At 43.8% G+C, this 11,517-nt stretch overlaps 1 protein-coding gene across 1 annotated transcript in view; it reads right to left on the reverse strand.

Moving 5' to 3' along the window:
- The window catches only part of Cfap61 (cilia and flagella associated protein 61), a 265,147-nt gene that overhangs the window by 105,988 nt on the left and 147,642 nt on the right, over window positions 1–11,517 (reverse strand). The window contains exon 18 of the mRNA XM_026788484.1: window positions 11,084–11,211. Coding sequence (XP_026644285.1) covers window positions 11,084–11,211 — 128 coding nt within the window. The remainder of the gene's footprint in view (window positions 1–11,083; window positions 11,212–11,517) is intronic.

The following is an 11,517-nucleotide window of genomic DNA, read 5'->3' on the forward strand; positions in this document are numbered from 1 at the left end:
GAGGGAGGGAGGGAGAGGGATGGAGGAAGACGAAGAAGGAAGACTGACTAGATCCTAAGGAACAAGCTTTTGGGAGATAGACCAAAGCCCTTTTTCCTTTTCTTTGCTTTCTGGGCACCTGTGCCACCACAAGCTCCCCGCAATGAGACTGTCCTTCACCAAGGCTCAAAGTGATAAAGTCAAGAGACCATGGACTCGAACCTCTGAAACCTAAGTCAGAAGACACCTGTCCTCTTTTCCAGCAGATCTTTCTCAAGCATTTTGTCATAGTGACTGGACTGTGATGAGCTCTCCACTGTCACTTCTACTGAGGGCTCCCATGCCTGTGTTCACAGGCAGGATCTTTCTGTGTCTCCCCATCAAATTCTGTCCAATGTCAGGTGCTGACAGAGCCCAGTCTGACAGCTCCTTATTTCCCCCAGAGCACCTGTATGTGGTTCTGCTTGCACCAGGATAAAGACCTCAGCAGACACTGGCCCGTCCTTCTGGACTGCATGAGCTGTAGAGAGTGCTGGCTCTTTCACAGACCTCCCGAGTAAGCGGTTCTCAAAATGGAGTGACCTTCAGATTCCCCTACAGGTTTCTGACTTGGTCCTGACACACTGGAGGATCTACATCTCACACAGACTCTAGGAATTACTGAAGGTGCTGGGTAGGAGGTCATAGCGTTGGCCTCTCATACAACAAAGAAGCAAAGGACTGTATTTGTCAATACATCTTTTTTAATCCTAGTAAATAGTTCTTGTGACCTTGTAAAGGGGGACAAGTAGGAAACTCTTTAGACCACAAGGGTGGCACAAAGTCCTCTTTGCCAAACCCTTGCTTTTCTGCTGTCTTTGTCTTTAGAATGAGCAATTGTAAGATTATTGATGCAACATAGGTAACAAGCTGAGGAAAATAGGGAACATGAGGGGTACTCTAGTCGATCATTTGGGGTCTGGTCACAGCATCTTGGCCCAACTGGTCACCTGAAAATAGTTTGCCAGCTATCAGCATTTCCTGCCCCCGTCTGCCAAAGAGCATCCTCGAAACAAGGGAACTGGAGGAGGATGCTGGAAGAACAGTCCAGGGTACCAATCATCAGCTAGGACAGGAGTAGGGTGATGATGCTCGGGTGTCCTCACCCCACAGAGGGACCATTTTCAGTTGTCTCTCTCCAAGAGCCCTACCAGGATGGGGGCCTCAGCTACCCTGCTACTCAATAGCCATCTGACAACTATGCTTGCCAGGGGCATCCCTCGTCCCTTCTCTGTCTAAGCGCCATCTTGTCAGACAGTTCCTAGACTATCCCCACGCCACACCATAGTTCTTGGTTCTTAGCTCATTTTGAAGGAACATAAACCAAGATGGGGGCGATGTTATTATTTTAAAAGCATCCAATTGCAGAAGTAGGCTGAGCACAGGACTCAGTTCCTGGGTACCTGGTCTGCGGGTCTTGAAGAGTATACCTTATACCTAGCACCCTCAACTCTAAGGAAACATCAAGAACCTATGAAAATGATGATAAGCTAACTCCTGCCCTCAAGAAAGGCATAATATTGATTAAAAAAGATTGCATGGGGGCTGGTTCTAAGAGTGTGTAAACTTGGTATTAAAAGATGGGGAATGCTTCTGAAAGGAGCAGGAATAATAACTTTAGCAAATGAAGATAGTTTCATTTAATACTAATTACATTTATATACTGGAATAGGATTAGGAAGCCTGATTATGATCTGTGGACCAGGTGTCCCAGCTCATTCTTTTCTGATCGATCAACGTCTTGTCATTCTACTGGATGGTGGGAGGAGGAGCGTGGGAGGCTGAGCCGCTATGCTTAGCATGATCTCCCCACTGCAGCTCCTCCCGTGCTCAGCCACCAGCCTGACCTTGGTATGGGTCCCTGGTGATCCCTCTGCGGCTCCAACACTACAACCCAGCAAGACATGACCTGCCCCACCACCTGTCTCAATTGACTGCTTTGCTCCCCAGGCTGCAGGGAAGGGGACATGAGCATGCCTTCATGCTGCTTAGGCCCTGGTGTGAACCAAGCAACCAGGGTGCACACACCCCCTAGCTGCAATGACAGAGACCCGGTCACAATCAGTTTGCTCATGGGGGTTGGCTCTGAGCTCAGCAAGCAAGCACTGACTATTATGAGTCACCTAATTAGTGGCAGGCCACACTGAAGGTTTCAGATGTCCTCAGACAAACATAAAGATAAAGAGGGTAATTAAGCCACTGGCCCTAGGCTGGCTGCTGCCAGTGCCCACAGCTGGGCCGGATACTGAGTGGAACTGTGGGACCTGATAAACAGGGTTATGGTCACTCGGAGTCAGAGCTATACAACTTCCTGGTTCTAGTCTATTCTTTGCCTCAGTTTGCTCAACCAAATGAAGGCTCCATATCTTAACTAAGGAGCCTGAAGCTCTGTTCATTGATGGGGGTTTTGGTTTTGTTTCTGTTTTGTTGTTGTTGCTTGTATGTTTTGGGAAAGCATCTCACTCTGTAACCCTGACTGGCCTGGAACTCAGAGATCTTCCTACTTCTGCCCTGAGTGTTGGGACTAAAGGTGTGCATTGCCATGATTGGCTTGGTCATCTCTGAGCAAACTTTTCTCAGTGTTAGTACCAGAAGGGACAGTATGGGCTTTATGGTGCCTAAGAGTGCCTCTTGTGAACCACAGTAGACAGAGGGCCGTGGGGACACTTCTCAGGGCTGTTTCCAGTCAATATTATCCCATGGATCATTTCTACAGTTTTCTAGTACCATCTTAGGCTCTTCAAGAGATTTATTTTGTCTTGGAGCTGATATAGGAAGGCTTTGAAATTAATAGAGAAACAGGACTTGTTCAATACAAGAAAATATCGTAAGACACAGAAGCATAGAGATAGCCATAGTGGAACAGAATAAAGTAGTAATTACTTCAACTCTGTGGGATTCTGCCCACAGGACAGCGAAAACAACATTCTTCTGAATGACAGTAGGAGAAAATACATGGAATTGGGATTCTGTGGGGCAGTGTCTTGGGCTGCCACATCTAATGAGCTTACAGATGACACCCATGCCACCACAGACTAGGCTGTGGACAAGAGGAACAGAAAAGCAAGAGAAGTGTAAAAAGCTTCTGTGCCCTGCATTGGCAGAACATTTCCATAGTCCTTTGTAAACATGACTTTAGAAAACCCAATATATTCAAAGCATTGCATCTGAGGAGTTCAGCTGGACTATAGTAGGTGCGCCGGACGAGCAATAAAAGTCTATTTACCAAGCAAATAGAAAACGCAAATAAGCCAGCATAATGCGACTATTTGGATGATTCATAAGGTAGCCTTCCAATCACAGTTATTCAGAAGACATAATGAGGGTCACTGAATAATAGGTTTGTGAAACACGAACTGTGGTTTCAGACATGAATGTAAAATCATTATGACGAGGCTCAACCATATCTTCATTAACTGAACCACTGTAATCAATAAAGTTTTACCAATGAGAAATAAGGTGTGTTTTGTTGTTGTTGTTTTACTCTTGTAGTGTAAAAAACCCGTGATTCAGGATTTGAGGAACTCCTCAAGCATTTCCTGTATCTTTCTGGCTGTGAAAATATTTTCCCACGCCGAAAGCTTGAGGCAGTGGTTGGTGGAAGTTCCGGTGAATATGACTGTTAACCAACGCTGGCTGCAGGTGATGCAGTTTTCGGTGCATCTCACTGACTTGCTGAGCACACTTCTCAGATGTAATGGTTTTGATGGCGTCTAAAGGCTGCAGCTGATCAGAAGGGCAGTAGACACCGAACAGTGTCCAATGCCATCGTTTGCTTCACCTTCGGCTTTGAGAAGGGCTCTGAAGCTTCCTCTTTGTTCAAGCACTGAACTGAGCCAGTGGTCATATACGATCAAGTTCTTGATGCAAATCATAATCCACCTGAAAAATAGTTCATTGCTGATCTATAGCATTGGACAAGATGGCAGTTCAAAATGACGGCTTGGAAAAAGATTGAAGCCAACTCATAAGGCATGGACTCACTGATCTTTCCCACCTTTCCAGTTTGCTTCAAGAGCCAGCCAGACATTGCACGGCCTATATTGAGTTCTTTGGCAACTTCGCAGTTAGTAATGAGAATCAGCTTCACTCACTGCTCTCATTTGGCCGCAGTCAGCTTTCGCTGGTGGCCACTATGCTCATCTTGCCCTGCAGCTCCCCCAGAACCACTGCACTGCCTGCTCATTGGCAGTTCCTGTGCTGAACACAGTATCGACATGAGTCGTCTCTGTTGCTTTAAGACCCATTGTGAACTCAAGGAAGAAGACAGTTTAAAGCCAGGCTGTGGTGGCACATGCCTTTAATCCCAGCACTTGGGAGGCTAGAGGCAGGCAGATCTCTGTGAGTTCGAAGCCAGCCTGGTCTACAAAGTGAATTCCAGGACAGCCAGAGCTGTAACACAGAGAAACCCTGTCTTAAAAACAAAACAAAAACACAAACAAACAAAAAACAAAAAAGAAAGCGGTTCGAATTTGCTTTTAGTTTAACATCATTTTTATAGTCTAAAATAAATATGAAATAAACAGAAAGTAATACATTATTAATAAAAAATAAAGTCAGAAGAGCTCATGGGAGTGATGTATAACATAACCACAATTACTTAAGAATGCATTACAATATCAAATGGAGAATTTTAATAATGCAAAAACTGTAACCACTTTTGTATCAGCCTAATATTAACAAAGGGGAACAATCTAAGAAGACACAACACAGATGCAAAAATTCTCAATATTTGCAAGCCAAATCAAGAACATACTAAGAAGACATACCTAATGACCAAACTCGTTTCATTCCAGAGATACAAATATAATTCAGCACACACAAATCAATAAATACATGGCTACACATAAAAACACTTAAAGACACAAATCACATGATCATCATCAACAGATGCATAAAGGACCTCTGACCAAGTTCAACATTCCTCCATGAAAAAAGTCATAGAGAAACTAGGAATAGAAGGAATATACCTCAGCACAACGTAGGCTGTGTCTAACAAACCTACAGCCAACACTGGCCTGAATGAAAAAAGAAATAAAAGCCTTTAATCGAAAAGCAGAAACATGACATGCTTTTCTACTCTTAGCCAATGTAGTACTTGAAGTATTAATTAGAGCAAGATGAGAAACAGAAATAAAAGCAATAGAAATAACAAAGAAGCTAAACTATCTCAATTTGAAGACAGTATAATTCTGTACTTAAAAGATCCTAAAGACTCCACTGGAAAATTCTTTTTTCTTTTTTTTTTTTGGTTTTTCCAGACAGGGTTTCTCTGTAGCTTTGGAGCCTGTCCTGGAACTAGCTCTTATAGACCAGGCTGGTCTCGAACTCACAGAGATCCGCCTGCCTCTGCCTCCCGAGTGCTGGGATTAAAGGCGTGCGCCACCACCGCCCGGCCACTAGAAAATTCTTAAATCTAAGGAACACTTTCAGCAAATTAGCAGAATACAAAATCTACATACAAAAATCAGTAGTTTTCCTATATTCCAGTAATGAACCTGCCAAGAAAGAAGTGAGGAAGGAAAAGAGCCATTCACAATATCATAAAAAATAAATACCTCAGGAAGTCAAAGACATCTGCAATAAAATCTTCAATGATATTTAATGTGTGTGTGTTTGTGTGTGTATGTGTGTGCATACGTATGTGTATATGCATGTGTGTATGGTGTATGCACATACTCGTGTGTACTCAGAGGCCAGAGATGATGTGTACTGGCATGGTCTATCATTTTTCATGGTTTCCCTTGAGACAGTTTCTCAATGAGTCTGGTGCTGGGCTGGTGGATCCAAACCCCGGAGGTCCTTCTGTCTTTGCCACCCCACAATGCTGATACACAGGCCTGTAATACTGCACCTGGCTTTTTACATGGATTCTGTGTTTTGAATTTAGGTCCTCATGCTTATGTTGAAGCATTCTGAAAACCCACTGAGCCAATGTTTTAAACAGAAAGGTTAAAACACTGAAGAATGAAACTGGAGATTCTAGAAGATCGAGAGACTACCCATGCACATGAGTTGGCAGAATTGATGTGTGTGTGTGTATAGCATGTATATGTGTATATGTGTGTGTGGTGTGTGTGTGTGTGTATAGATGAACTTACTAAAAGTGGTCTACAGATTCAACACACTTCCCATCAAAATTCCAACATTCTTCACAGAACCAGATAAACAATCCTAAAATTCCTAGGAAGACAGCCACAAAACCTTCAACCTATAGTTTGTGCCAGCTGCAGAGTGTTGTAGGACCAGAGCCTAGCAGAATTCTCATCAAAGAGACCACAGAGACTTCATTCAGCAACTGATGGGAGCAGATGCAGAGTTCCACAATCAAACATTAGGCAGAGCTTGGGGAGTCCTGTGGAACAGGGGGAGAAAGGATTGGAGGAACCAGAACCAGATGGTTGAGGGACATTAGAGAACATGGCCCTGCACAGAATCAACAGATGGGGACTTGTGGGAGCTCTCAGAAGTGGCACCTGCGCCGCACTTCATGTGGACTTTCCAGAAAAGCACATGTTAGGTCTAACAAAGCAGCTCAGGAGTGCAGGCAATGCTCACTACCGCCCCCTCCCCCAATCTTGCTTCTACTCATAGGTAGGTAGCTTTTGGTGAAATGTCTTCAATTTCATTGCAGGCCAAATTGTGGGTAAATTTAGTTCAAGTGGCAACTAAACCAATAAGGTGAAATATGCAGTGAGTTACTATGGTTATTGCCAATTTAAAAAATAATTAGAGAAAATAATGAGAAAACTATTTCCTCTCTCAAGGATTAGACATCTGTAAGCCGATACCAGTCTCCTTCCAGTGAACATAATCTCTGTAATGAAGACAGAGAATTGTGGGTGCTTTATAAAGGTCATTCTGATTGGGGAACTTAATCAACCCAGTACTTATAGCAGAACTTATATTTGTTTTTATTGAACCTAAGTCGATTCCATAAAAGGAAAACTACATGTACATATCTTAATGTAATCATTCTAAGCAGAACATTATAAGTATTACAGCCAAATTAAGATTTAAGACCTGTTGATAATCACTTCTTGATTTCCCCAATTTCAAAACTCCACCCCACTTATTCATCACTCAGATATGGGGTGCACAGGCTTGGCATTCGGAGTCTTGGGAGCAGGGACCCAGCAGGACAGTCAAACGCCCCAGTTACAGCAGCCACAGGGAAATGAATGTTCACAGCTTCCCTCATGACTTCATCCCTGCCATGAAATGCTGCTAAGTGGCCAGGGGGTTGAGACGTGTGAACTCTGTTGTGAACTTCAGTAATGACACACGACGTACTTCCGGTTAACTGAGGTTACACTCTGGAAGGTCAACCACGTTGGCTAGAAAGTTAAACAACAGACTGACTCTTTCCTTGTTCAGGAGCCTCCAGATGACCAAGTCATTTTCTGGTGCTGCCTTATCTCCCTGGTAGGCATGAGCACTTGTTGGGGTGGAGGGAGGTGCTCTTAGCTGACTTCCCAGAAGTCCCGCTCATCCTCAGGGGCTGCTAACCATTGGCTTCAAGAATAGTCATAGCGAGCTAGATTTTCTTGTCTCCCTCTGGCCTTAGAGCTCCCACACCTTTGAACAACGGCTGGAGTTTTTCATGTGACCCCGAACAAATGTTCTAGGGAAGAAATGGCCTCTTTCCAGTCAGGTCTCTGTAGCTTAGAGAAACTCGGGTTCTTTACAGATATGTGATAGGGTGGTGCACACTACTAAGCCCAGCATTTGGGAGGCAGATGCAGGAAGGCCAGCTTGGTTTGCTTAGTAATAAGATTTTGTCTAAAAACAAACAAATAAAATAAGGACAATGACTTCTCTAGTATTTGTGCCAGCCAGTAAGAATAAATCCCACTTTGCCATGTTGTATGACTCGGGGCATAATGGGATTCTATTGCTGTGAAGAGACACCATGGCCATGACAACTCTTATAAAATAATGCATTTACTTGGGGCTTAATAGAGTTTCAGAGGTTTAGTCTGTTATCATGATGGGGAACATGGCAACCTCTGGGCAGACACGGTAGCTGGAGTTCTACGTCTGGATCTGCAGGCAGCAGGAAGAGAGAGACTCTGGGACTGGCTTGGGCTTTTGAAACCCCAAAGCCCACCTCAGTGACACACTTCCTCTAACGCAAGGTCATACCTCCTAATCCCTCTCAAACAGCATCACTCGCTAAGGACGAAGCATTCAAAGATATGACCCTATTCAAATCACCACAGATAGAACCTCTGTCCGGACTTGGCAAGGTACAATTTCACCTCCCACACAGAAGGTGGTCGCCTAGCTCTTTGATAGTGAGACAAACTGACGCCATCCAAAGCAAGTGGTCAGGACATGCTAACGTCGCTCTGCTCCTTCTTTGTAATTTTGGAGGTCACCTGGGAAAGAGGTGTTAATTCATTCTACATGACAGAGCTGGCCTACAGAGCAGGAAGACAGATAGGAAGACATGACAAAATGGACATAGACAAGGTGTGGACAGGACCACAGAACTGATGCACAGGTCCTTGGAGCATTTATTATGGCTTCTAGTTTTGTGTTTTTATGGGTTTCCTGTGTGACAAATCTCTGAGTGTGTGTGTGTGTGTGTGTATCTATATGTATTCTTTGTGCTTTTTATTTGGCTTTTTTTCCTTGTTTGCTTTGTGTTATTAAGTTTTGCTTTTGTTTTATTGTATTATTGTTGTTTAGATGCCTGGTTGTTGTCTAATGAGAGACAAAAAGGATTTGATTTGGATGGGAGGGGAGCAAGAGAGGATCTCAGAGAAGTTGGGGGAGGGGCTGTAATCAGAATAAATTGTATAAAAAAGTTCTATTTTCAATCAAAGAAAAATAGAACAAACAACAACAACAACAACAACAAAAACTAACCAAACAAATAAGCAAACAAAACCCTGGATACCTTTCTAAGAGTAAATGAAGGAGAGTTAGTAGGCACAGCTGCGCTGTTGGTAGGAGATACAGTTTCAAATGTTCTAGAGCACAGAACTTAAATAACTATAGTTGTAACCATTAATTGGGTATTTCAAATTAGCTGGTAGAAAGGACCTTGATCCAAACACAAAAGAAGTGACAGACGGGAGATGTGCTAGTTACATTTTATACAGTGTTTTGAAATATCACCCATATCTACGAAATGTACACACACTATATGCCAATTTAAAATGAAAAAAAAAAAGGAGAGAGTTTTGCTGCTGTTGTTTTGTTTTGTTTTTAAAAGAGTAGATGAGAAATCCAGTCTAAGGGAAGTCAGAAAGCATGGAGTTCCCAAGTCAGGACAGACGGTGCCAGGACAGAAGTCCAAGTTCTTAGATTCCAACCTAGGGTTCCTCTGTTTGGAGAGTCAGTGAGCAGGTAGAGCGGGAAAGACTGGCGAAACCAGGAGTCCTTAGCAACTGCCCATCTGGAAGTGGGCTCTAATAGGCAGCAGTGGAGAGGACAGCATGGGAAGCCACATGAACCTGCCTTTCCCCAAGGGTTATGACTTAATGTCTGGCATGGGGCTGGAAGAGAAGTTCTGATGCTATGCCATTTCTAGAGGCCTGTCTTTGATGCATAGCCAAAACTAGCTCCCAGGGCTGGGGTCCTTGCTGCCCAAGGTAGACGATCTGAGTTAGATACCTGAGACCCACATGGGAGAAGGAGAGAACCAACTCCGCAAAGTTCTCCTCTGACCTCCACACGGATGCTGTGGATGCTGTGAAACATTACTTAGCTCTGTAGAGCTGTGTTGCGTGCGCTTATGCTGCATTCATTTAGCAGTGTAAAGATGTGTTGCTTTGCCTGCCTGGGTACCTGATTGATCTAATAAAAAGCTGAACAGTCAACAGCGAGGCAAGGCTAGACAGACGACAGACAGACAGGGCTGGTGGGAAGAGAGAATAAAGTGGGTGGAGCGATCTAGGCTGGAGACAGGAGAGAATGAGAAGAGAATGAGGGAGAAAGAGGGGAGATGCCCGGGGCCAGCCAGCCGGGCAGCTGCCAGCCAGCCAGACATGGAATAGGACGCACAGAATGAAAGAAAGGTAAAAAGCCCCAAGGCAAAATGCAGATGAAGAGAAACAGGCTAATTTAAGTTATAAAAGCTAGTGGGACAAGCATAAGATAAGGCTGAGTATTCATAACTAATATTAAGTCTCCATGTCATGATTTGGGAGCTGGTTCGTGGCCCCAAAGAAAGCCTGCTACACACATGTATCTTGGTATGCTCTAACTTTTATACATAAATAAATAAATGTAATAAAAAAGTTGTTAGGGATGGTGGTGCACACCTTTAGTACCAGTACTTGAGAGACAGAGGCGGGCAGATCTATGTGAGTTCGAGGCCAGCATGATCTAGCCAAGACTAGATAAGTTATGAGTATATACAGTATACCGGTTACATTGTAGAATCTCGGACCCATGCCCCAACTCACTTTGGAGCTTCTGATTCTGCCTGCCTGGTGTGGGATTTAGGAATCTAAATTCTTATCAAAGACTTGATGTGATTCTTACGATTGCCTTGGTAAGGTAAACACATGTGGAAGAGGACCAGCAGAGTCTTTTGGGAAGGGCTCATATGGTACTGATTTTATACATTCTAGGCCTCACAATCTTGGCTAAGATGCTCAGCTTTGGAACTGAGGCACAAAAATAGTCACAGGTAACACACAAAAGCCAATATAGCTGTCATCCCATGAGCTCTATGGACAAGTCATTTGTCCTCCTCCATCCCACATCTAGAATGTTCCACTGACTCATGAATCCACACAGCTCTGCTATGGGTTGGCAAACAAACCCAAAGTGTGTGTTTTCTCAAGTGGGGAGAGAGTCTCCCATGTTTGAACAATTACAAGGACTGAGGTTCAGGATTCAGCACCTACACCTGCTAAGTCACAGCCAGATCCAGGGAGTCAGATGCCTTCTGGTCTCCACGGGAATCTGCATGCATGTGGTGCACATAAACGCACACAGGCACACACATTCACATAAAACAAAAAGTGACTAAGTAAAAGTTGCAAGAAAAAATGATTAATTTTCAAAAATAAACAGATAAATGACTAAGCAGAATGAAAGAACTCACCAAAACACCAGTGTCTCAAGGAACGAAATTCCAACACTGGATGCGCCAACCACAACGATTCTGGCGTTGACCGTGACTTTCGGTTCTAATGTTAATTTCCTGTTTGTGTGGTTTAAGGCATAACTCGGCTGCAAGAAAACAAAGAGAAAAAAAAAAACTTGAGGAAAATGTACCTGAATCAGTGCCCCAGATGAACAATTACAAGACATTACTAAACTAACCCTGTGCAGGAAATCAAACCCAAAAATGGTCGTGCAATGGCCACAGGAAAGTGGATACACAGGTGTTTTCAAGAAAGGAATGTGGTTCTGGGGGAATGGCTCAGAGGCACATAGCACTTGCTGCTCTTCCAGAGGACTGAGATTCAGTTCTCAGAACCCCCAACCTGGTGAGTCACAACCTCTAGATCCAGATCCAGGGAGTCAAATGCCTTA

This window comes from Microtus ochrogaster, unplaced genomic scaffold (genome assembly GCF_000317375.1).
Source record: "Microtus ochrogaster isolate Prairie Vole_2 unplaced genomic scaffold, MicOch1.0 UNK3, whole genome shotgun sequence".
Lineage (NCBI taxonomy): Eukaryota > Metazoa > Chordata > Mammalia > Rodentia > Cricetidae > Microtus > Microtus ochrogaster.